General features: G+C 37.6%; 1 protein-coding gene and 1 long non-coding RNA gene across 2 annotated transcripts in view; both read left to right on the top strand.

The window, feature by feature from the left end:
- The first annotated feature begins 200 nt into the window (after positions 1-200).
- LOC128512379 (uncharacterized) lies at positions 201-1,787 on the top strand. The gene is made up of 3 exons (XR_008356295.1): positions 201-519; positions 1,266-1,352; positions 1,542-1,787. It is a non-coding gene; the product is annotated as an uncharacterized LOC128512379 (long non-coding RNA).
- A 7,143-nt stretch (positions 1,788-8,930) lies between these two features.
- Positions 8,931-27,705, top strand: part of si:dkey-34e4.1 (carboxyl-terminal PDZ ligand of neuronal nitric oxide synthase protein) — a 62,097-nt gene continuing 43,322 nt past the window's right edge. The window contains exons 1-2 of the mRNA XM_053484760.1: positions 8,931-9,404; positions 13,850-13,921. Coding sequence (XP_053340735.1) covers positions 9,300-9,404; positions 13,850-13,921 — 177 coding nt within the window. The 5' untranslated portion in view covers positions 8,931-9,299. The remainder of the gene's footprint in view (positions 9,405-13,849; positions 13,922-27,705) is intronic.

The raw sequence follows: 27,705 nt of genomic DNA, 5'->3' as shown, positions 1-27,705 counted from the left end.
ATCAGTGTGTGATTAAAACATTTCTGAAGTCATGTGACACTAATCACATACAGATTACACACTGTGCACATGTCCAAGTAAAAATAAGAGGCACAAACGATATAATAAATGTATCCAAAATGAGAAGTAGAAGAGGACTCGCCCACTTCTCTTTCGGAATTTTTTGCTGGAACTTCCTCATGATGAGTGTTTAAACAGTGAGTTAGAAGCAAGTGTAGATGTCGACTTTTCAGTCCTTTATTTCTGTTTCAACCTGCTTTGAAAGAACATCTGAGAATTCGGAGAACATTTTTCGGTGCACTTTTTGATTTCACCAATTTTTATTTATTTATTTATTATTTTTATGGAATTTAGAGGATTTTATCTAAATTCAGCAAAAAACATGCCTATATCTTCTTGTTATGCTTCGATCATGTTTTTGTCAGTTTGTGTTGTGAATTCTGTATTAAACGACTTGGAACATACATGTTGAACACAAGGATTTTGTTTATACAAAAAAGAAGCGATGAGCGCTCACAGGTGAGTTAAATTTATTTATTTTTTTAAACTAATTGCTTGGTTAATGCACCTTTTAATTTACCTTTGGTTAACTAGCAAACTTTTAATGATCTAAAAATTAAGCATTCAACAACAAAAAAAAAAAGACAAGTCACCTGGTCACGATCGCTCAGCAAGCTTCTGCCCGCCAGCACCCTTCTGACCGCCAGTACCCTTGCTGAGCTTTGTGTAATTTTTTTGTCCACAATTAATTTTTTTCGGAAAAAAAAACAACTACTATGGGCAACATTCTACAACGTGAAGAAGGTAAACACATCTAGGTGCACTTTAGGTCTGAGTTGTTTAATCACTGAGCGTAAGCAATACGTGCTAGTGGAATTCTCTGACGCAGCTAGCTAATCGTGCAGACCTTATTAACAGTATGCTCATTACAATATTATATTATTCCCTGATTTATTAAAATCTGTAATTAAAAAAAATCCAAGTAACTTCGCTCAGTGATTCTTCTGATTGAATGTAGAGTTGAACGTTTTACTGCACCGTTAGCAATCACTAGCTGTTTTAGCCGTTAGCCTCTCTGTAAAATGGTGCTTTTTAAAAAAAAAAAACAAAAAAAAAACATTTTTACTTTATTTCTCCATTTATCTGTTGGATTCTCTGTAATTCTGAGGACTGATGAGTCACTTTGCACTGGAGCAATAGCTTTACTCTGCACGTGCTGAGTGTTTTGAAAACGAGACTAGCGTGGTCTGTATTGTTTGTTTTAGCTTCTTGCTGCACGACTTGGTGGGTCGCCATTCGCAGATTTGCATCGTGGGCCTGGCACAAGCTCAGAGACGTGTTCATGGTTCGAGGTTAGTCACATAAAATTTAATGTCTATTATAAATAATAAAAAAAATACGGAAATAGATGTGTTATAAACAGTGTTTATAACTTGTATGATGTATAACAGTGTAATAGACTTACAGTGTTATATCAGACGTTCTTGTGTGAGTTTTGGGGGTTTGTTAAATAATAGAAATTCTGGCATCTCTGTTCATAGCTGCTGCTGCTGATGATAATGATGATGATGTGAGACTCTCCGTGGAGGAGAGTGAACCTGGATGGAGCTCAGTGCGTCCATTTCAGACCAACTACGGTACCTGCGAACTGTGAGACACTGATTAAGAGGCAGAAGATTCAGAAACAGTTTTCAAGCTTGTTTCCTCATCGTTCTGGAAGTTTACATTTTTTATTGGAAGAAATTAGTGTCAAAATATTTCAATTAAATCAGCCTTTGAAAAACACATTCACTGTTGAATTGTTGATTTTGAAATTTAAAAACTACTAAATTTATTAAACTGAAATATATGACTTGAAAAAGTATTATCTTGGAATTTATGTGCTCTGAATGTCCATGTCAATCTGTAAATCCACATTTAATTCAATATTCTGAAGGTAGAAAAATTTAAGCTTGAAAAATCAAGGAGTAAAATCCAATGCAGGAAAAGCAATCAAGCCAGAATGGAATCCATCCGCCAGTCACATGACATCTTCAATACAGGTGTTATGCCCTAAAACGCCCCCTGCCACGCATTGCCCCATTACGCAATCGCTATCTTCAAAGAAGCCGCCGCCCCTTTTCATTCAAACGCGTTAGCGAGTGTTTTTCTTTCCCTGCGCTCGGTTTTGTGAACACAGTTGCGTTCAGTAACACGATGGAACCAATTACCTTAACAGCAGCAACAACCATTATGATCACACTTTGTTGAATTTATATTGCTTAAATATTTCGCAGCTCTGTCCTCTTTGCATTGCTACGTGTTTATTTACTTCCTTTTCGCATCGCACGTATAATGCACTCTAAAATCGACGCTATCAAACTTGAAAAAGATATAACATCCAATCAAACATCACGTTATTTGTCACTACCCTTCTCGAATTTGTCACTACCCTTCTCTTATGCAGCACGGCTAAAAAAAATAATAAACATTACACCAATCCTGCCATGATGTTCCCTTGCCCCTAACCAACACGGGCTGGAAAGATGAACTCAGACTTTCCAAAACTTAGTATTATTTCTTCAGATGAAATTAAGCTCGGATAAAGAGAACAGAAATGAAGTCCCCTCTGTGCAATATCTAAGTAGAGTGTAACTGGAGCAGCCAGGAAACAAAACACACTCAGGGGTTCAGGAAACCTTTAACACTTACCCCAAGCTCTGTGTTGAGACACAGGCTCTCTGACATACAGGCTCTAATACCTTAAACATATAACAAGAGCTCTGTGTTGTAACCCAGGCTCTGACAAACAGGCTCCAATACCTCAAACATATAACCAAAGCTCTTTAGGGTGTAAGTAAACCTCCCATGCTTCTACAAGCGACACACACGCTCTTATGAGTGAAACACCCACACCTGTAAGCGAATCACACGCACCCGCTGGTTGAGCATACACAGGCTTAGAGCTTTGCTTAAAGACAGGGAGAGACACCAGAGAAACGGGAAAGACACCAGAGATTATGTAGAGACACTAGGGAGGGACACTAGGGACTAGGGAGGGACACTAGGGACTAGGGAGGGACACTAGAGACTAGGGAGGGACACTAGAGACATGAGGAAGAAATAAACAGGAGTAACTAGAAACACGAGGACAACAATCACATACACAATACTCACATAAACACAAAAGATACACTTAACCACATTCAACACAGAAAACAGGCCCTCAGATCCAGCTCAACACAAAACTGAATTCAAACAAAACAAAACGAATGCCCACTAGACAATATTGATGCTCGATCCAGTTTCCCAGAACTAACAGCTTTTTATAACGTCTCTAATTGGCTGCCTCGGCGCAGGTGAGCTCCTTCCTCACCTGACCGAGGTGCCTTCTGGGAAACTGGGTCTTCCAACAAAACTACAAACCAAAATGAATCACGACCACAGTGCCCTCTAGGGGCAGCCCCTTACACATGCAGGCTGGGCAGAAGTATTCTTTTTCAACTGCAGGACATTGAACACAGCTGATGTGAAACCATCGGTCACAGCCATCACAGCAAATCTGGGGGAACAAAAATATATATAATTACACACAAACCGTTTCCAACATGCTTATTCTGTGTACAGTGTAACAGTAAAATAATGTTTCTCAGCATTATTTTAAATTAACTTTAACTACCATAATGATTAAAATATGTAACTAGTTTACTATGCCAATTAATCTAACGTCTTTGAACCTTGGGAGGAAACCGGAGTAACATAAGAAAATCCACTAAGCACGAGAATAACATACAAACTCCATGAACACAGAAATGAGGTGGGAACGAGGCCACAGTGCTAACTAGCATAGGAGAATAGGGACATGACACAACAAGGGTCACGCAACCAGAGCTGGAACCATGGTAACAACCAACAACACCACCTTACCCCCACCTAGAAAACTATAGAACATAACTAATAAACAGCTGTGCCCCCCTGTCTAACTCTGATTAGGAAAAGCTCACAGACACCAAACCTGCAGCACTTACTGGTATGTGCGCTGTGTTTACGTGGCTGAACTTATATGGAGCTGGGACACAGTGACACAGTGTAAATCCCTTATTTAGCTGCGGTAAAATAATGAATAAAAAGAGTGACTGCTGTGAGTGCAGGTAGCTGGGGACACCAGCCCTCGCGGCCAAAAAACGGCCCCAGCCCACTGGGAATTCTCCCGGTCCTCCCCATTAGCCAATCCGGGCCTACTAAAATCTTAAAAAGGTCAGAATGTGTGTTAAATGTTTTGTACTGAATAAAAAAGTTTAACAAAAAAAAAAGAGTGCCTGATCTTGTCTGATCTCGGAAGCTGAGCAGGCTTGGGCCTGGTTAGTACTTGGATGAGAGACTACCAGGGAATACCAGGTGCTGTAAGCTTTTCAGATTTATTCCTCATATAGGTTTTTTTTCTTCCATCTGAGCAAATCAAATTCAAATTCAAATTCAAATTTTATTTGTCACATACACAGTCATACACAGTACGAAATGTAGTGAAATGCTTACACGACCACCAGTGACCTTAAAAAGAGAATTAAAACTTATAAGTAATAAATATCAATATAAGAAATATGATAAAAAATTTAAATAAAAATTTAACTAGAAAAAATAGAACCTGAAAATAGAAATATATTGTATACATAGAACTATAATTTTGTGCAAGTATGCATAGAAAAAGTGACTTTGTGCAATGGTTATTAAAGTGACTTTGTGTAATGGTCCAAAATGTAAACGTGAACATGTAGTGTAGATGTGATGTGCGTGGAGTTGTCCATAGTGTCCATGGATGTATAAAGATTGATTGATTGATTTTGAGAACTGTGAAAATATTGTGTTAGTTTTAACACATCGCATCGCATCGCCCGATCTCGTCTGATCTCGGAAGCTAAGCAGGCCACTCTATTGACGTTTAGGTATTTTATAGAACAAGTTACGCTAAAGAAAATACTGTATAACTCATTGCTTGTTTTTTTAAAATTTTTATTCACTGAGCCCATAATTTTTCTTATTATTATTATTATTAGGATGCTGTACCAGTACTGGACTTCTGCAGCAATTCTTTGTCACATAGGTTCCTCAAGATGTTAAAAACATTCCTTTTAGATTTTCTGAGATCTCCTGTCTCAGCACATCACAAGGATGACCAATTGGATTTAGACAGTGCCTTGGCGGACTCCTGAAGAAACTCTATTGTTGCTATCCACAATTGTGCGAAGCAGTGACCTGAGTCAGCTCAAGCCATTCTTCCTTTCTCTGTTGACCTCTCTCATTTCTCAGAACTGCTGCGCAGTTTTTTTTTATTGCACAATTTTGAGGAACCGTTGTGTGTGTGTGAAAATCCCAGTAGATCAGCAGTTATAGAAATGATCAAACCGAGCTGTCTCGGACCAACAATCGTGACACAGTCAAAATCACTTTCGTTGCTTTTTTCTCTGGTTCTGATGTTTGCTGGCTTATAACTGCATGATTTTATACACTGCAACCTTTATGTAAAGTTAAACAACTGCAAAATTATTTATAGTATGTACTCACTCACTCAGTCATCATCTCCACCAATTTATCCTGTATACAGGGTCATGGGTGGCCTGTATTAGGGCATACCTGTATTAGGCTGTATTGGCGTACACCCTGGAGGAGATGGCAATCCGTCACAGGGCACACACACACTCACATGCTCATTCACACACTATGGGCAATTTGGGAATTAGAACTAATTTGCATGTGTTCTCCCTCTGCTTGGTGGGTTTCCTCTGGGTACTCCGGTTTCCTTTCACAGTCCAAAGACATGCATATTAGGCTGATTGGTGTTTCCAAATTGGCTGTAGTGTGTGAATAAGCTTAAGTGTGTGCCCTGCAATGGATTGCACCCCATATAGAGTGTACCCTGCCTCATGCCCTACGTCACCTGAGATAGGCTCCAGACTCCCTGCAACCCTGTATAAAGAATAAAGTGGTGAAGATGATTAATGAGTGAATGTAAAAGTTATGACGCATAAGTATTTATACAAACATAAAGACCTTTGCTGTGCATGCTTTTGTTGCCATTTCTTAATATAATTACTTAAATAAAAATGGCATAGTGCCGTGTACCTCTAGCAACATACTATAATATACTGTATAGTTAAACAGCTACATTTATTAGAAATTATTTTTACAATTGTCCAACAGTTATGACCTCTGTGTGTGTGTGTGTGTGTGTGTGCACGTATTTATGTTAAAAAGAGGTCATTCATTTCATTCCTTCCTGGACTTGTGATAAAGATACACAGCCCTTTCCGTTTGTTTCAGACAACCACAAGAGGGCGCTCTGATGCAATTTTTTAAGGGTAGCAAAAATATATATATTTTTAAATGCATTCCCTTATTCAAGACTTCATACTTTCAATCCACACTGCCACACATGCTTTATATTGACCTTCATTACATCCATTCCCATCCCCTTCCATTATCTCCTATAGTGTATCTGTCTTTGCATAGTGTATCTTTGTCCTTGTCATGCTTATGAAATTGCTACTTTAATTTAATTCTAAAGACTAAAAGATCTTTGACTTGCAAATGGTTTAATACCAGAACACTTAAATGTTTCAAACTGGTCATTCATTAGATGCTATATCTTATTTAAAAAAAAAAAAAAAAAGGTTCAGTTTGGCATCTAAATCATTTCAGTGGCAGTCATGCCAGTTTGACATAGACAGTAACTTGAGGTCAAAACCAGGACCCAGGATCTGTAAGTTAGCAATGCTATGTGCTGCAACACCATGCTATATTGATGATCATATCTTGCAGATTTTGTACTTAAATCAGGCAAGAGAGTCTTGGATGCAGTGTCAGTTCTGCACAGGACACTCAGCCTTGACAAGTCATGTTTTCATTCAGCTTGATTTGTGCACAGTGGCATTGTCATGCTTAAACATTTTTGAGCCTCCTGTCAAGTTCCAGTGACAGGAAATGGTATTGCTAAAACATACAAAAATATTCTAGACAATTATGTGATTCAAACTTGGTTAAAGCAGTTTGGAGAAGCCCTACATGTGGGTGTGATGTTCAAGCATTCACAAACAACATTAAACACTAGGTAATGTAATCATTAGCAACACCAGTACATTAGTAACACAGCAGACAATTTTACACTATTCTACCGATACCATCAACCATGACTTACAACAAATAATGTTTTATATGATAGCCTGGTCATTTAGTACATTCAGGTCATCAGCTGACTTCATTTTATTGGGAATTGGAAAAAAAATTACTGTATGAACACTCTTTACACAGTACTATGACACAATCAGTACTGTGTTATGCCAACAGTAAAGCACCCTGAGACCATTTATGTGTCGGGTTGCTTTTCAGCCAAGGGAATGGGCTTATTCACAATTTTGCCTAAGCACACAACCATGAATAAAGAGTGGTACAAAAACATCCAAGAGCAACTTCTCTCAACCATCAAAGAACAGTTTGGTGATAAACAATGCCTTTTCCAACATGATGGAGCACCTTGCCATAAGGCAAAAGTGATAACTAAGTGGCTCAGGTAATTCCTTAAGTGATAGATGGACAAACAAAAACCCATAAATTGTGACAAATTAAAAGAATTGAATATGCAAGAAAGGGATGCCATCAGTCAGGATGTGACTTGAAAGTTGTTTGACAGCATGCCAGGGCAAATCTCAGAGGTCTTAAAAAAGAAGCATCAACACTGGAAATATTGACTTTTTGCATAAATGTTATGTGTTTGTAAATAAAACCATTTCACAGTTTATTAATTATAGTCCAGCATACCATAGTAACATCTGACAAAAAGATTTAAAAACACTGAAGCAGCAGACTTTGTGAAAATTAATTCAATTCAATTCAATTTTATTTATATAGCGCTTTTAACAATGGTCATTGTCTCAAAGCAGCTTCACAAAAAAAAATTTAAGAATTTTATTTTTTTTTCTAGAAAAGAAAAGAAAATATTTGGAAGTGTGAGAAAAATGTGTCTAGATAATAATGAAATGAATGAATGATGAATGAAATGTCTCTGATGAGCAAGCCAAGGGTGACGGCGACAGTGGCAAGGAAAAACTCCCTGAGATGGCAATAGGAAGAAACCTTAAGAGGAACCAGACTCAACAGGGAACCCATCCTCATCTGGGTGATAACAGATAGAAATAACATCATGTGTGTTGTGCAGGTGAAAGTTCAATATAACAGAAGTTGTGTAGATTCAGTTCAGCAGTAGGTGCAGAGGGCAGATGGGATCTGGATCACTGGAAGCACAGGAGCAGGATGGTAGCTCCAGCCATCATAAAGCAGAATCTAGCTGGAGCAGGTCCTTCTCAAGATGCCTTAGAAACCTCGCAGGGTTGGCCTTTGTCTACTAAAGCTGGCACAATCTCCAGATGCCTCGGGATGGGTAGAGAAATACAGAAAAGATGGAGAGAATTAGCGTAGTTGCCATTCAGGATAGGTGTACTGGAGTATGAGGTTATGGGATGAGTTACGCGTATGCCAGATTAAAGAGATGCGTCTTGAGTCTACTTTTGAATTGGGAAACCGTGTCTGGTTTCCCAATTCAAAATAATATTATATTCCCAATTCAAAATAATATAATAATAATATTTGTGTCATTCTTAAAACTTTTGCCCATGACTGTCATGTTAAAAAATAACAACAAAACACCAGATCTGACAGATCACCGTTGCCTGCAGTGTGAACAGAACCTTTGATCTGACAGAACAACAGGAACTTTTTTTCTTTTGAATTTCTCTGTGTGCATAAAGAAAACAGCTGCCTTTAGGGCACGCGGTCACGTGACAGAACTTTGCTCCAATACGATGAGATTAGAGCGTGATTTCCAAACAAGCTCCTCCCACTGGCCCGCGCGCGTGCCAACCTGCCCCAGGAGGACAGAAGCTCGTGGGAATTATTCGCCTTTGAAGTGCGGTGACCGTTACAGCCGTTGCAGCTGGAAATGTGCGCGTGTTTCGAGTCAGACTTTCGCGGGACGCGTTACAGAGCTGGAAACTCTCGGTGAACGCTTAGAGGCGGGACAGTCTGGAGGCGGGGAGGAGAAGAAATCATTGTTTTGGTTTGGACTACCCCCCTCCCCTCTGTGTTTGCCCTCCTGCCCTGTTTCTGCGCTGACAGACTCCACAATGCGTCCTGCGCGCGCGCCTCTTTCTCTTTCTCCTCAACGCTGTTTTTGAACCCGCGCGGAACTGTTAGTCTAATTCTCTACGGTGCGGATTGTATATGTGTGCTTGGGGGGGTGTTTATAAAATTTTTATAAATTGGAGGGTAAAATGCCCGGCAGGAACAGGTACAACCTGGTGGACGACGCGGCGGATTCGCGCGTGCCGCTTCACAACGACGAGGCATTTCAGCACGGCATTCATTTCCAAGCCAAGGTGAAGTAACTGCTGTGAAGTGCGATACTTGTGTGGAGTTTAACTTTGTTTTTAGGTTTCATTGTTGCCCTCAGCGTCGGAGATTTACCCTCTGTTAAGGAAACACAGGAGACAATTATTTCAGAAGTAACTTGAGTTTAACAAGCTGTTTAGTCGTGGCTGTGCCTTATTGATAGGTTAACTCCAGTCTTTATACATTCTACATAGAAATTCTGTATTTTGTACATTCTCTATGGCAGCATGGTGGCATAGTGGTTAGCACTGTCACCATGCAACCCCAGGGTCAGGGGTTCGATTCCTGCTTCTGGTGGGTTTCCTTCAGGTACTCTGGTTTTTCCTACAGGGTGATTGTTCTCATACTGGATAAAGCAATTTGGCAGGGTTAAGGAGCTGGGGCTCGAACTGCCAACCTTCTGATCAGTAGCTCACAGACGAAACAGACACTGAGCCACCACCACTCCAACATCAGATTTACTTTGCAATGAATTTATTTCAGATCAGAAGGCTTTAACATTAAGGCAGGGCCAGTCTATGCTGCCTGCTGCCGGTATCAGTCAAAAAAAAAAACCCACACTGTTCATTTATATTCACTTTAAAGCGACTAATTACAGAAGTACAGTGTGGAGTGTTGGTTTAGTGTTTAAGGTGTTCGACTGCTAATCAGGAGGTCCCCGGTTCGAGACTTGATGCCGCCGGGCTGCCACTGTTAGACCCTTGAATATGGTCCTTCACCCCCAAGGGTTCAATCAGGCATCAAGCTGAACTTGTAAATAACAGGTGTAGACTGGCCCCCTTCTTTCCTTCCTACACTTTACTGGAATTAGATTCTGTTTCTTTCTGTACTTTTTTTTTTTTTTTTTTGGACTAAACCTGGAAAAGTATGGAGGGTCTAGAAAACCTATTAAAATCCAGACCTGAAAAAATGGTCAAACTTTGTTTTTTTCTTTTTTTTTTTAAATAGAAAATAAAGATAATTCATTGCCAAAGTAAGATTCAAAACACAAAGATTTCAAATCCATTACTTGAATTACTACATTCCCTTATTTTTCTGCGCTCATGCACCGTTTCTAATTCGTATCACACTTCTTATTCTCCCTTTTCATGACCTCTAAAAACAACAGGAAAGATTCACACAGAAGCTCTGCAGGTCTGAATAGGCCTGTTTTTTATGCAAGCAATATAAAAGGACTCTCAGACAGTGTAGCTGAGTGTTTTTTGTCGTAAAGAGAGTCATCTCTTCACAAAAGTCATCTCACACAAAGCATTCATCAGCATGTTTTTTTTTAAATAATGTAATATATGTTTTAGTGTATTGATTTATAAATTGATATAGCCGCACAGGCAGGATGATGATATTTATCAATAACATGATAAATGAACATGAGATACATAAGTGTATCTCAGGAAAGTTTTTCTTTTATACGCTTTCAAAGCATCTGATTTATAAATGCTATTTAAACAAAATCTATTATTAATGGATGTATTTGCACCCAAGTCCACCTGGGACTTATGGTTGTGCAGAATGACAACACGGTTGTGAAAATAAAAAATACACTTATATAAAGTCTATATAATTTCCTGCTACACTAATGCACTTATACCAGGTGCGTCTCTTATGCAAGTTGGTGACAAGTCATCCATCGATTTCAAGCACCAGGTGTTGCACCCGCTGAATGTTCACTGGAACAACTGCAGTGAGCTCCGAGCCACCTCGGGGGGTCTGACTGTTACTCTGTGTGCCATAGTGGCGTTTTAGCACCTAACATTGGGCTCTCAGTTTGGGTATTTTACACGCCCTCACCGCAGACTGTTGTGGATATGTTTGCTCTAATGCCCAGTGTTTAATCACATGGTATATTTATATTAGCGCCACATTTTCCGAGCATATGAAGAAGAATAAACATAATTTGATCTGTCCGTTCATCTTTGGAGGTTCAGTTTTCATAGTATCCTTTCTTTTTAATTTTTGTTTTAAATAAGCTATGCGTCACGCTTAAGTTTCTGTTTCTTGAGTATTTTGCAATTTCTGTGTCCTCCGCATACTCTGTCTATACCAGGTAAACTTTCGCATTGATTGTCTCTGTTGAGTGACACATATAGCCACGCCCACCTCAAGGGCAAAAGTGCTAAATTTGAGTAAAAAAAAAAGCTAGATGCTGTGATCCACTCTGGCACATATCTGCTCATAATTTTGCTTTTCAACATTCTGATTTTAGTTATGGTAAAGGTTTAACAAATATTTAAGTCCTGTCAAATTGTCAAAAAAATTTTCATCAATAGACATGCATGCGTTAAGAAAGACAGATAGAGTGGAAGACAAACAGACAGAAAATTTTCTAATAGTGGTTTCGGGTCCTCTAACATATGAAAAGTAAAGATATAATTGAAAGAGTGAGTTATGACCAAATGTAAACTTTTATTTATATAGATAAAGATTAAACAAGAATAATTTAATACATCTAGGACACTTTTCTGAGAGAGCATGAGTAATAACCTGATTATTGCCACAGTCTGTCTTTGTGAAGTTACACATATTTGTGTACCTGGTTTCCTTCGGGTTTTCCTGTTTCTTCCCAACATGCCAGTACGTGCATTGGCTGCCCTAAAAGTGTCAGTGTGTGTGCAGTTTAACTCAGGATGATTATGTGTCTTCCCAGTTAATCGATTCATGATGTTTTTCCCCTAAACTTTACTTTGCTCAATACCTCAGGAACATTTTAAGCTTGATATCTTTGGCAAGGGCCTTGTTCAGTTAAAATGTTGTGATGGAGGATTAAGTCAAAGGCGTCTTCAGATTTGTTGTCCTTTAAACGTTCACCTTTGTGAGAAAGGTTTATTTGATCTGTGATCGTTTTAATTTAGCTGTGGGTGATTTAATAAGGTTTGGGGGATGGGGGTTGGGCAATGAGAGGAATCCAGGACAGGATTTCTGGATATGACTAAAATCTAAAATCTGCTTTATATGTTGAAAGCTCTGGGAAGTACATCCGACTATTTGACTGAAACAGGCCAAATTATTTCCATATTGTGACCTCATATAAGAAGAGCTCCCCCTCGGCTGGTTGCTCAGCTCTGCTGTTTTTTAAAGAGGTCGTGGCTCATAGATACTGAAAAAGTGCATTTGGAAATAAAGTGACTTTTGTTAACTTGTTAAAAAAACAGAAAAATATGTTACTGGTGTTTAGGTTTAGTGTTTAGAAATCATAGAAAACTCCTATCTGCCTTTGCCTTATTGAGGTTTAGTATCTTAAAATCACAGAACTGTTAGATATAATCATAAGACTCCAAGGGCTAGGATCACTGCTAATCCATTTTTCTGGGAATGCATAATTAATTTTCCATTAATTTACATTAATTGTTATTTATATTGCACTTTTAACAACAGGAGGTACCACAAAGCAGTAGTCTGGAGATAAACCATGAAAGAAACTTTTAAGTGGAATTATAAATTGTTACACGGTTGTATAGTGAGAGGACTAAAAAATGCTTTTCGACAGTACAGGATGTTGGGTAAGAGCATAGTGTGAGTAGGACAGTTATATCGCCTGAAGCAGGTAGGTGAAACATAAGTGCTAATAGAGCCAGACAGAGAAGCAGGAGATTGAGGAGCACAAGAGGGTCAGAAGCATGCCCAAGTGTCCTTTCTGGCCGGTCTGGAGGTTGACAGGAGCCACAGCATGAGATGTTTTCTTCAGGCATCAGAACAGCTTTCATCAGTGGCTCAAAATAATCATTATGTAAATTAGGATGTGGTGCTCGGTTTCCGGATTAAGCTTTCTGTTTTCCAGTGAATCTAGCCCCATCCCTAGCCCCTCTAAAAGTCATAGCAACCAAAAGACAGGGTTCCTTGATAGAGTGAGGAGATTGACAATCTGTGTACTCCACTCCTCTGCACTAAAGTGTTTTGGCACCTTACAGAAATGCTCCAGCTGTCTCACCACTGGGCAGAGATCCCGGGCAGACCCAGGATTGTCGTAGGAAAAGCAGAAGGGAAATGATTGAATAATAAAAAGAAGGAGCAGAAGGTGGCACATGGATAAGTAAACTGGCATATTGGCCATATTGGATCACTTTACTTTCTGCATCACTGTTCCGCGAATACTGAATACTGAAAGTCTATTCTACACTATTCTATTCTATTCTATTCTATTCTATTCTATTCTATTCTATTCTACGTAGTTCACAACGTTCACAAGGCTACAGTGGTCTTGTTCTTGATAACAGCAGAAGTTTACCTCCCTTTCCAACTTCCTTTCTCTCTTTAGAAGTTAATAAGACAATGATATAGTTTGTCATGCAATCAAGAAACCAATAAAGCTCTAAGACGAAACTCAAGATTTCTTCACAAAATACTAAATAAATATCTCATATGCGAAAATTATGTACAACAATTACTCACATTTTTCAAAATCTGACAAATTTTTCTCCTCGCGTTTGTGTTACAGTATATTGGTAGTCTGGATGTCCCGAGACCCAACAGTCGCATGGAGATCGTCGCTGCCATGCGGAGAATCAGAGTAAGTTCACAACCCTTGTTGATGCGGCAGTTGTCGTTCCTGTGCAGGTGCTGGATTCTGTGCTGTGGTTTCCTCCAGAAAAAAATTATGAATTAATAAATAGTGTAGTAATAAAAAGTGAAGAAAAACCTACTTTTCAATAGGTTCAATACTTTTCAATTTTTTCAAAAGTTTACAATCATCAAACACACCTATGAGCATGTACATGCATGAGTTAGTAGGCGGTTCGTCTTGAATGTAATCTGCTGCTCATTATTGTACGCCGGGGTTTATGCACACAAAACAAAGCACAAGGCGGATAAATGAGATTACAGCCCTGTGCACTTATGCACACACTCTGTAATCCACGATAAGAATGGGAAGATGAGGTTATGTTTGGAAGAGATTCTGGGGAAAATATGGCAGTAGTAGCAGTAAATCAGTGCGATTTCTCTTTTGTTAAAAGGGGTTTTAGGGGAGCAGCTTGAGTGACTGGGAACGTGGAACATCGTAGCGCTTCAATTTAAAGGGTCTCTAGTGTGTTTACGGGAGAAATCCGTCTCCCTTTTTCATAAAAAAGTATGTTGGTAAGACCCTGGGGCTCAGCTCTGCCCGAGTGTTGGCTTTTTATTTGCCCACAACAGACCCAAAAGCGAGAGCACAGAATTGTGTTTTAACAATTGTGTTTTGACTTAAGATGTTAGTATTTAACATATAAACACACACACACACACACACACATACATATATATATATAGTACCAGAGTATTTGCGTGTGTTTTTTTTTTTCTAGGGCTCTGTACCTTTTTTGGGGTTGTGACCTGAGATAATTTACTCATAATCATTTACATAATTTATTGGGACAGGTTTTATGCCAGATGCCCTTCATGCCATTACCTATGACCTGTCTAGGTATGGGACTGGTACTAAGGATGTCCTGCATCTTTGGCTGGGTATTATATAAGGTCATACAGTCGGGTGGCATAGCAGTGCAACCTGGCTGTGGCTTGAAACCCTGACCCTTTGATCAGCAACCCAGATCTGTTGAAGTATATAACAATGAAAATAGGGCTAATGTGATGCCATATCTCTGGTCTGTACATTTCTTAAGAGCTAATGATGGATAGGGTAGCTGCTAACCTAACGATCTTAGCTCTTAGTGATATTTTAACTCTGATATCTCTGAACATTGTGGACATCATTGTAAATCAAATCCTTTAAATATACACAAGTAAATTAGTTGCTCCTGAAAACCCTTTCATCAATAGCTAGTCAGTGATGGGGTCGGAAAACTTATTTAAAACAAACAACAGCTTTTTGTAAAAAAATAGAAACCACTTAGATTTTGTGCTTGATGTCAGGGGTGTGAGTTTGAGACCTCAAAGCTAGAGAGTCATGTTTAACTTACCTACAAATCATGTGTGAGTGTGTTATTCCTGCGGAAATCAGATTACTTTTTAACATGGATAGCATTCTCAAAAAATTGCTATGATTAGACTCATAAATGCAAAAAAATTGCAATTTAATTAATAATTCCACCACAAATTATATTATTAACACGTTGACATGAATTTCATAATTTCTCAGTGTTTCCTTTGTCCCTTTCTTGCTTTAATAATAGTGTGCACTTCAAGTTTTTGCAAAACCTGATGATCCATTTTAGATCCTTGATGTCAACTACATGCCAAAGCAGTGTTTAGATTGAGACGCACATTATGTTTTCTCATTGGCAGATGGTTGCATGTGGTTGAATCAAACCTGAAACATTAGTACAATTTACTGTGGCAGCTGTTTTAATATGGCTGTGACTTTGATTCAGTCATAACCATTAACATTGTCATGACTTAAGGACATGACTGACTTTATAATTGGCATTTAAATGATTTTGGAGAGATTGCAAATTTTGGCCCGTAGCACAAACACCCTAAAAAAACAAAAACAGGTGTGTCCAAATTAAACAAGGAGCATGTGAACAGTTCTACAGGTTGCTACACAGTCAGTGCTTGGACCCCTACTGACCCCAGCTTTGCAAAAACCGCTGATTAGAATAACTTTAAGAATTAACAAAACTGCATAAATACATAAATAAAACTTAAAAAAAAGAAAATATACAGCTTAGAATTGTATCCGTGTATGGAACCGAGCCCTAGATGAAGGAGTGTGTATGAATGACGTGTATAAATAGTGTCAGGCAAATTCTAACTGTTTTAAAAAATGTGCAAAATGCTTGATCTCAGTGCTACCCCAAAGCTAGAAATGGATTTTTTTATTCTGTGTGTGTGTATGTGTGTGTGTTTGCATATGATTTCTTTTAAAATGGGTCACCTTGTTGCATAACCAGCACTTTCATAAACATGAGAATTTAAATGGATTGCACAAGTGTGTGTGTGTGTGTGTTGGGGTAGAGAGAGAGAGAGAGAGAGAGAGAGTATGACTAGAATTCATGTGAAAGCTATTATAAAATTATGGACAAATCAGTCTAGTTTACTTAGGGTTTTTTTTCCGTTATTTAGTTTATTTAGTATTTATTCAAGGTAAATGTGCTTTGACTTTTTCCACTGTGTCTTTCTTTCTTTTAATCTCTGACATGCTCTTGTAGGTCACTAATGTTATCTTCATAAGACAGCAGTGTTGCAGTACATGTGTTATGTAAGGACATCTGTTTTCAACCTCTTAACAATAACAGTAATAATGCATTATTGCAGACTCAGGATATGTCTCGGGCATGGCATATTTCTGAGGAATGTCTTTTTCATGCTAGAAAGCTTAATGCCAGTTAATAGGTGCTGCCACTGGAGACTCCTTTTTAAAACTTTCACAAAGATCATTACAAAGATCTCTTATATGGCTTTGCCTTGTTTTATTAGAACATGTCAGGTATGATTATGTGGCGTGTGTAAATATACTTTTGCTGTGGAAACATATTTGTATGAGTTGCATTGTTAGTAAATTCCAAAAAAAAATTCTGTTACAACCGATTTCTTAAACATTTTCTTCTTTGATAATTCAGTATCTCTCTGGTATAAATGCGTTTAGCATGGCCATTTGTGCTAGGCTTTCATCAGAGAGATGTAAGCTGAGAGAGGAGACTGTGGGATGGACCAGAACGAAAAGGACTGAGGTTGCTGAAAGGAAGAAAGGAATCATTGTTGTTCTCTGGCCCATGTGCTGATGAATAACGGTGGCCTGTATAAATGCTCCATCCTATTCTCAATATGTTAGTCCTCAAATCACCACTCAGCACATACACTGTGGATTCTCCAGGCTGTCTGTGTTGTGCGTGAAGGAAATGCATGCAATATTGTAATGTTTAAAAAAAGTACTTGCCAGCACTTTTACTGTCCACTGGTGAAATTTGCTAACATTAAGGACATTTCAGGAATATAACTTGTAACTTGACACTTACACATGACAAAGACCATCATACTGTATATAACATGGTATGTATGTCATATGTCATCCTGAGCCAGAAAACACAACTTGATTTAATTAAATCCGATATTTATTTCTGTCCAAAGTTGCATTAATTTTGGGCCAAGATCCTTCCTTAGTAACTGGAGACTCTTGCAACTCCTTAAAGTCTTCATTAAGTAAAGGATTGTGGTGGTTAATTTATGAGTGAGAAGGATTTCTTATGTTCCTCATTCACTAGTTTGAACGTGATGAATATTGTCATTCAAGTTATTTAATGCATTTAGGTCATCAGCTGACTTCATTTTATTGCCACACGCAACATTACCGAGCCAAGACCTGACCAACTGAAGCAACAGTGGCCACTGTGCATGATGAGTGCATCGCTTCATGTGCTTAAATTTTTTGAACCACATGATCTTTTTAGATTTCTCCAATATTTATGCTGTCTAGCAATTTGACACTCCTTTTTCTTGATTAGTCTCACTAGCAAGCGTTTTCTTATGCGTACATTTTGATATGCCCTCACAGCTATTTAGTCCCAGTTCTGTTCTCATCACATGCTCTTACTTTCACTTCTAGATTTCTAATATAAGTCTTTTACAGTACAACCATTTTTCTGACCACATTTCTTCTGTTAAGTTGACAGTTTAGAATTACCCTTTAATATTTTAATGGCATGTTTCCCAGATCTTATCTCTTATATTCACCGATCACTTGGACAGTGATAAGAATCGACCAGAGTTGATCGGTTGATTGGATTTCATGCTGAGCACAAGCTCCCAAGTAGTGCAAAAGCAAAGTGTTCACCCTGTCATTTGGAGATCAGTTTAAAATAATGTGATTGTCAGTTGAATTTTCATTTTCAGTTTATTTGTACTAACAAGCTGTGACCTGTAACCTGGAAAAAGTCCTGTAACCTTGTGCAGTTTGATTAAATTTGTAAGTACATTTTTTTATTATATACTAGTAATTATTATTTTTTTTTAATCAAAATTATTTTTGAATAAAAATTCTACTTTATTCAATTACTTTTGAATAAAGTAGAATTATTATTTTGGATACTGTCAATTATAGTTCTTAGAAAAAGAGAGAATCTGAATCAGCTACAATAGGTATCACCAGGTCATGCTAAAAAACAATAATAATAAAAAACAGGGTATCCATGCATCTTTATCCTTAACCCTTGATCCAAAAACAACTCCTTGAATATTGAAAAATATAAATCTTGTATTGCTTTTTATCTATTTGCTTGTGTAGAGAAAATAAAAGAATTTTTTTTAAAGCAGCTGATCAATGAGGATGCAGCACTTTAACACTCGCCCATACGGGAGTCTTGTCTCAAAAGTACGAACCAAAAACCGAGAATGCAAAACTAAAAATACTGATAGATAAAAGAATAAAAGAGAATATAGTAAAAATTATTTACTCTTTTATTCGTTCAGTTGTTTAATTTTTTTTTCAAATTCTTTTATTTATGTTGAATGTTTTTCAACACAAAACTGACAAATCTGATTCCATAAATGAGAATATACTCACTGAATCAGTTAGGGTTAAGCAATTGTCCACCAGATGAAACATATTAATTATTGTAGCATTTATCCAATCAACGACTTTTAAGCATTTGCTTATTTAAATGCAAGTAGAGACTTTTTTTTTAAAGAGACAATATAATTTTCTTCAACAGCAGCTCTTACAGCAGTTCTTTATCATGCAGGCTTATATTATTAGCGCACTTGTTCTAATTCACTTAAACAACTTGACTTGTGTGATTTGAAGTGTGTAATTGTTGACAAAGTGAAGTATCTTGCTTAATTTTGAAAGGTGACTTCAGTTCCAGCTCTCTGTAATACTTGAAGGTAAAGCTGTAACATTAAGTTTTGGAACACACTAGAGTTTTTTTTCTTTCTTTAAAAAAAGAGAAAGTAGAGGGCTGTGTACAAAAATTAATATGTCTACATGGATTTTGTACACCACATTACATTAGTGGCGTAACAGAGCGGAGATGATGTGTGAAGGATCACTCCCCATGGTTCGACATGCATATGAACCATGAATTAATTGCAAAGTTTAACAGTCAATGTGGTGAAAAAGATTTTACTGCCATTGTATGATCTTACATTTGTGCCAGTTTTTTGCCTGCGTGCAAAAAAGATTTTCGTTTCCTGAAACTCTCTCTCTCGTGAGCTTTCTTTGAGCTCGTCAGGGTTGCCAGATCCCTCCCTAGACAGTGCTGAAACACCGCCCACTTTGATAAAAATTAGGCCAAAATACATCTGAAATAGAACTCGTACTGTAGCCTAATTACATATGCACATATTTTTTTCATTTCAGTGTAATTTATTATTACAAAGATGATCAGGCAGCACAAATATTGTCATTTATTTTTTATTTTTTGCTGTTCAAAGAAAGGTTTCATTTAGGACCATGAGTTTTAAGTGTTCTTTAAGCTCTAAAGGTAATACATACAGTTCTTCCCACACATAGAGTATACTTGGGTGGGCCATCCAAGTATAAAAACAGCTATCCAGGTATATTTTCTCTCATTTTTAAAAAATCTGTCAGGGAGATAAAAGCCATTTATGATCCGTTAATTAGAAATAGACAATTTCCTCTCGCGCTACTGCTTCTCTACCTGCTTGTTCTTGTGTACTGAGAGGCAGTAAATGCAGCGGGTGGCGTTTGCTTTAAAAAAAAATAAGAAGGGTATACTGACGTTCGCACATAGAATAAAATAGAATAGAATATCTTTATTGTCATTGGAATCTGTGGCTTGTTCAAGGAAATTAGGTGCTTTACACATATTACACAAGATACACAAATTACACTATTCTATATGAATAGTTTTAAAAGTTTCCCTGAAATTGCTGCACTCAATTTCAGGGATCCGGGATCTCCTCCACTAGAAACTTTGTTATATATGATGGAGTTAAACAGCATAGTTGTACACACACCATGTTGAGGTTTGTGTCTTTTCGAGAAGAACTGAAGCATATTTAATGATGTAATATCCATTAGGGGTTCTACAGAAGCAGGCTGAACCGCAGCTCCGCATGTTCGTCCCTGGTATTCAGCGAGTGAATGAACGCAGCAGGGGTCCGCCCTCTCTTTTTCTGTTTTCTCTCTCTTTCACATTTCAGGGTCACTTCAGACCGAATTAACCAGTAACATGAGGCCCCTTGTGTGCTATCACCATGGCAACCCATGTCCCTGAAAAAAAAAAAAAAGGCTCTGCAAGTGTGTGTTTGTGTTTGGGGCAGGTGTTCTGTGTGTATATGTGCGTAAAAGCTACAACAGGCTAAAAAACAGATGCTTAAGAAGATCTTGTAGGAAACGACAAAGTAAAAGAGTTTGTGAGGATGATGAGAAAAGTGAGAGAGAGAGCAGTAAGAGAGGTTTGAGATAGTTGAGAGAGGGGGGGATTGATGGATAGAATAGATACAAACAGAGGTGACTTGTGACGTGCTTTTCTCATGCCGTTTTATCTAATCATAAAGAATTCAATTAAATTTTACTTGTATAGCGCTTTTAACAATTGTTATTGTCGAAAAGCAGCTTTACACAATCAAAAGAATTATTCAAGTTTGTATGGAATGGGAATATCTGTAAATCACATTGGTCAGATAGTCCCTGATAAGCAAGCTGAGGTCGACAGTGGCCAAGAAAATCTCCCTAAGATAGCCATAGGAAAAAACATTGAGAGGAACTGCACTCAACAGGGAACCCATCCGCATTTGGGTGAAACAGAGAGCAGGAATTGATCTGCATTCATACTATGTTAGGTGGCAGGCAGGTCAGCATAACAATTGATGTTAATTGATGTTAATATGAAGTCCAGGTAGTGCTTGGAGGCTCAGGTAGACTCGTAGGTTCCAGTACTACACTATCGAGCAACTGCAACTAAGTCAACTCCTCAGAGAAACAGCTGTCAACATCAGTCGAGTCTAAAACCGTCTTCATGGTAGGGTGAAACCGTCCCCAGACGCAGAGGTAAAGAGCCCCTATCATCTGGAGATCACCAAATCACATCACTACCATTTCACTCAGATACTGCGGCGCAAGACCATTTAATGCTTTATATGTTAGCGCTCTTTACTTCCGCGAGCTCACAGATGCCCCTGATTGGCTGTAGAGCTGTGATTAATGTGGGAGCATGAAGTACCTCTCATCCCTCCCCTCTGAGGGCACTCGGCCAATCCGCTCTCTCTAGACCTCCGGCTGCGAGAGGTTACAGCATCACCCGGGAACAGAACCAGCGATCTCTGGATGATAGGGCGAGCACTTTACCACTGCGCCACTGTGTGCTTCTGGTTCTAGTGAGGACTCTCGCTGCTGCATTCTGGACTAGATATAACAGAAAGGCCATCTAAAGTTACAGTGTGATCTAAAATGTTGCTTCCAGCTGCATGTGGTCCTATGACTAGAACTTCTGTCTTATCAGAAGGAAGTTAAGGAAGAAGGAAGTTAATCAACTTTAGCAAGCTGGTTTTTCTCATCTGGTTTTGCTGAGACATATAACTAATACCATGCTTATGGATTATGTTGCCCAGAGGAAGCATGTAAAGGGAAAAAAGCAGTGGGCCTAATACTGAACCCTGTGGAACACCAAACTCCACAAAAGAACTTGGAGAATAGTCACAATTTTAATCTACATACTGATAACGATCGGTCAAATAGGATCTGAGCCAGGAGAGGGCTGTACCCTTAGTTCCTACTACATTTTCTAATCTGTAAAGAAGAATACTATGATCAATGGTGTCAAAAGCTGCACTGAGGTCGAGTAATACAAGCATAGTTACACAACCCTGATCAGAGGCCAATAGGAGGTAATTTACTACTTTAACAAGTGCTGTTTCTGTGCTGTGATGAGGACTAAATCCTGACTGATACAGTTTATGTATGCTATTTCTATGTAGATATGAGCATAGCTGCTTCGCTACTATCTTTTCTAGAATCTTAGAGATAAAGGAAAGGGGGGGGGGGGTTACAGTTAACAGGGGTCGAGGTCAGGTTTTTTAATTATCAGTTTAATAACTGCTAATTTAAAGGAATTAGCTTTTCCACTCAGTATTGTTCAGACTGCTGGTTCTTCTTTTAAGATGCGTACTCATGCAACCCCCTTAGAGGAGATACGCATCACGTTGGTAAGTACACATGACTCTCTGGTGGCGTGCGATTGACCGGTATCTTTGTGACGGCACTGCAAAGGGCAGGACTTTGACACTTTCTTTGGATTCCCGATCACAACTTGAACCTTGATGTACTTCCTACTTTTGAACTTCACTGCGTCCGGGTCAGTGTTACATATTATTGAGATTTAGCTGGTCTTGACATTTTTATAAAGTGCTATTTGAAAGCTTTTAAGCTTTCACAACACAGGAGGTTTTTCTTAGGGACATGTCTTCTTAACATTAATAGTTGAGGCTGGTGAGACTATATGATACCAGAATCTACCATGTTTCTCAGATGTCCCACAGTGTTAAATGTACTATCCTGGTCAGCCATAACCCTGAAACATTAACGTTAAAACCACCTAGGTTATCGGTTCTCCTAGTGCTGCCCGGATTCACCAGACAAAAAATGTCAGTTCCTTTGAGGGCCCACCCTACAACCTACAGCACAAGACACCACATTGTACCCCCAGGGGCCTCAATGGATCAGACTATGACTGGATCCTGTCTATAACTGGTGATGAATGTTGTTTGCATCACCAGTCAGTAGTCATAATGTTGTGGCAGATCTGTGCACGTTTTCTTTTTATGAATTTTATTCAAGTGTAATTTAAATTAGATTTTCAGTGTAAATTAATTTTTTTGGGAAAATATTATTTTACTGTAAATGTACTGTGTACAGTTCTGTGTGACAAATAATATAATAATATTACAATTTTTACTACTTACTAAATGATTCGTAGTGTGTGACTGCAAACACTTATTTCAGTTTTATGTTTTATGCCAACTATGTGATTTGAAGCAAAGCGCAAAATCTTAAACGCCCGAAGCCTCTTTAAAGTGCATAAATATTTGTTACAACATTTGTTCTGGTAGTTATTTAGCCTAAATGATTCTTTATAAAAAAAAAAAAAGCCAGTATTATTACAAACACTATATACTGTATTATTCTAACTAATTGTTAAACAAATATGGAGCTACAGTGCTGAAACAGCTTTATTATCAAGCATGTTTGCAAGAGGCTGATGTTTGCTAAGTGGGCGACTGCTGTTTGTCTACAACAAAGCCCTGTCTGTTTCCGTTAAAAGCTACGCCATAGCTCTCTTGTTCCTCCTCAAGTTTAGTTTTTACAAGGTAAAACGTCATTTAGTTTGAAATCCTAAATTTCTGCCAGTCACACAGAGGATTGCTTACTGCCCTTGAGTTTTAATAATTACCCTCACGTCCTCAGAGGACTAGACAAGGAGAGAGACAACGTAGCACTTTAAGATATGCAAGAACTTGGAACTCGCACATGCACAAAGTGCTTGTCACCTTAGAAAGCCAAAATCGATAGTTCAGAGAGCTTTAGTGTGCTCAGGACTCATCAGGTGCTCACCATCTTCAAGGAAAACGTGCACATGTTATGTCAAGCGCATCTGAGTGAAAGTCAGGCAGACTATAAATGCTGTCACATGTCCTATTAATAGAAGTGCCCGCAACTTAATTTACGTGGAATTTAATTGCACACTCATGACTGCGTATTAAAAAGTGTATAGCGTAATCTGTTGAATTTTAGACAAGAACTAATGATTTTTTCAAGGTCAATTTTTTATGATACAAGTGCGTTTTCTTAAAAAAAAAATTTATTTAGCATATCTTCCCGTGGGCCAATTGCAGTAAAACAAAGCCTATGTGTTACCTCAAGCTCGCCCTGTGAAAACCCCATCCAAAACCTCCAGCACTTGATTTCACTGGGAACGTTTATATATACAAATATCTATAAACTGATTATTGGCTGTGTCTGTCCATACTCATAATCCTGGTCCTTTCTGTAGAATATCTCTGCTTCCTTGGCTAAAATGAATGATATTTAGTGCTAATTTGTGAGCAGAATGAAAAATCCATGATGTTATAACCTTATGTTCCCAAAATCACTTTGGTTATGTCCCCTTGTATTACATTTACATTTAGGCATTTGGCCAACGCTCTTATCTAGAGTGCTCATTGGATAGACCGTTACACTGGTAGATCCTTACACTGGGTTTACAAAGTTGCTAACTACAGTATGTACCATCAGACTGTATATATTACATAAACTGAGGACCCAAGAGCACCTGAAGTCATTTTAGTAACGAAATGTATTTATGTACACCGTTACTCTTGTCTGTGTATATACTGTACGTACACCTCACAGCTCACGTCTCAGACTGCAGCTCTCTGACTCACACTCTGTCACACTCGCCTTACTACAAGAGCACTCCTCATTGCAAAACAGTAGCTTTGATCTCCTAAAGTGGCCAAAGAACTGAGTCTCCTCTGTGGTGTCAGGGACCTTCACTCACATGCACCACACACACTACATGCACTGTTTAACTTTGATTTGCTGTATCCAGTAAACACTTTATTAGTTTTTGAGCATTTTTCAAACATTGTGTTAGTTGTTATTGTTAATTAGTTATTATTTTTGGATAAGTATCAACACGCTTAAAAAAAAAGACAAATTTTGAAATATAGGGAAAAGCAGTTTAGTTAGTGCTTTTACATTTTTCCCAGCAAGACAAGCATGTGCTATTTCAGTTTTTTTTTGCGTATCATGTAAGCCAGCTTATGGGTTATGCAGCAGGGATGCAGAAATATTTTTGGATTGCTAAATAAATAAGAATAGTAATTCTTTTTACTTGTTTGCATGATACTAGCAGTAAAGGCAATTTGATTATATCGCGTTGCGATTTTAAATTGACTCAGTTGCTCCAAAGTTTATTGTCTGACTTGTCTCAAGACGCTATATTTTTTACAGATTACAAATGTCCTTTATACAGTGAACATGGAAATGCTGTGTGAGTCATGTTGTTGATTGTTAAATTTGTTGAAATGTAACGTCTCGTACAAAGCAATTGTATATATTTATATATATATATATATATATATATATATATATATATATATATATATATATAATTATAATTTCATAATCTCTCTCTCTCTCTCTCTCTCTATATATATATATATATATATATATATATATATATATATATGTATGTAGGGTGTCCCCAAAAATGTGAAATCATTTAGTCTAACACAGTAAAATTCATTCTTGATCAAATGATCTAAAATTTTTATGAGATGTGTAAAAACTAACTATAAGTTTAATGTTTTACTTTTTCCAGTCATAATGAAAATGTGCTGTTGAAACGGCCATCATGTTCACCTGACTTGACACCTTGTAATTTTTTTCTATGAGGCTACTGTATATAAAAGGATTTGGTCTCCTTCCCTCTTCCTATAAGCCTAGAGGAACTCAAGAAGAGACTCACTGTGACCCTGATATATAAACCTTTTATTTTTCAACATAAAACCTATTTAATTTCGTTTATGTAGTTATTCAGATATTTATATTTCAAAAGATGTCCATTTATTTTGGACATTTTGTATGTATGTATATATTTATTGTATGCTGTACATAGCTATTGTATGCTGATCACTACACAAACTTGTTCCTTCACTTGTAATAGAAAAATATGTTTTTTTTTCTTTATAATTTCTCTATAAGTTTTTCTCTATATTTCACCACGCTGCTGGTGAAGTTATTTTTAGAGGAAGGTGGGAAATCCTGGTATCAAAATGAAGCTGAGGGCTCCTTAAAGAATCCCCATTTGAATAATCTATAAATAGTGTTGTGACAGATTTTTCTGGGGCGATCCTTGTAAAAATATCTTGAACTCACAACCAGACATGATACAGTAATAAATGAGCTGCTTAAGACAAATTAGACAGTCAACAATAGTGCAATTGAACACTTTGAACAATTGCCTGCTGATGCTGTAGACCTTTATCTTATAATCGTTATGTACATTCCCACTAGAAACATTTTAGAATACACTTTTTTATTATGTTCTAATGTACTAATGTTTTAGTATTATTTATTATGTTCAATTTTCTAGTTTCTTATGCAAAATTTTCCCCGTAATGTAATTAAAGATGAAGGTAAGGCACAGCATGAACATTTTGAACTGATTATGAATGAATTGTTTTAATGTTTTAAATGTTTTAAGTGAGTCATTACAAGCCTTACTAAATCCAGTGGCCTGTTCCAACAGCTGTGTCCGTATTCACGTTCACATTCAGGGTATAATGGAGATGATGGTAAAATGGTAAAATAAGGACAAAACTTTAAAAGAATAATATTATTAATCATTTCTATTTGTGTTTGTATTTGATATTGATGTCTGTATTTTCCAAACTTCTTCATTTGGGAATGAAAACCTAATTTCAAATGTAACTCAGCTCTAAAGATGTCCACGTTTGTTTGTGTATGTATTTTTAATTGTTTCCTGAGATGTTTTTAAAAGTGGGAGTGTGTTAAAGATTTAATCATTTAAAGCACTTGGACTTGAACGCCTTAATTAACAAAACTGATAGTGTAGTATAATGTAGTATATTGTTATATTAAAATACAAATATAATTTTAAAATATTATATGCAGATGTTTAAAAAAAAGTGTATTCGCTCCAAGAACTGGGTGTTTATACATGTTTAAACCTACATTTTATTAAATCCTGTTAAACCCTGATTATTTTTGTGCTCTGTTAAAGTTATTTTTTTGTTTATCCATTTTGTTCCTATAGAGACCTGTTTAAGATCTTTTTTTTTCTTCTTTTTTAATCCAGAGTTTAAGGCTGGAGAGTATTGGGCTGGGCAGAATATTACATGCCCAAGCACAGTTAGAGTAGATTGAAGCCTGTTGGCCTACGCCTAAATCTCCAGCATTACAAATCTTTCTGAAAGTGATCATCTAATCAGTCAGATCAGTGGGCTTATGGAGCGGGCTTGGTTTAATACTGTGAATGCGGGTTGTGATATTAGGTGGAAAGATGAAACGTGATATCTATAAGTAAGTTGACGACTAAACGGGTAAGTTTTTTGCTGTGCGATATGTTAAGATCTTAGCTACTTTACACACTCACACTTAATGTCTGGCGGCGTGTGTTAGGGATGTGTCAGTGGCAGTTTCACTCTGTATAATCACCTGACATTGGTAAGCTACATAAATCGACTCAGCAGGAACCCTAAAGTGTAATGAGCATTGTAGTATCACCATCAGGACAAGGTTGTCTTTGAAAGATGAAATAACATTGAAATAATGTTGAATGAATGAATCCAACGCAATGTTGCAAATACAACCTCAAAACAACTGAATTGGACCCTTTATTTTGGAACATTTATGGTGATTAACATCCATTC

Source organism: Clarias gariepinus, chromosome 24, assembly GCF_024256425.1.
Source record: "Clarias gariepinus isolate MV-2021 ecotype Netherlands chromosome 24, CGAR_prim_01v2, whole genome shotgun sequence".
Lineage (NCBI taxonomy): Eukaryota > Metazoa > Chordata > Actinopteri > Siluriformes > Clariidae > Clarias > Clarias gariepinus.
The sequence above is the reverse complement of the archived record's forward strand: the minus strand, read 5'-3'. Positions and strand labels throughout refer to the sequence as shown.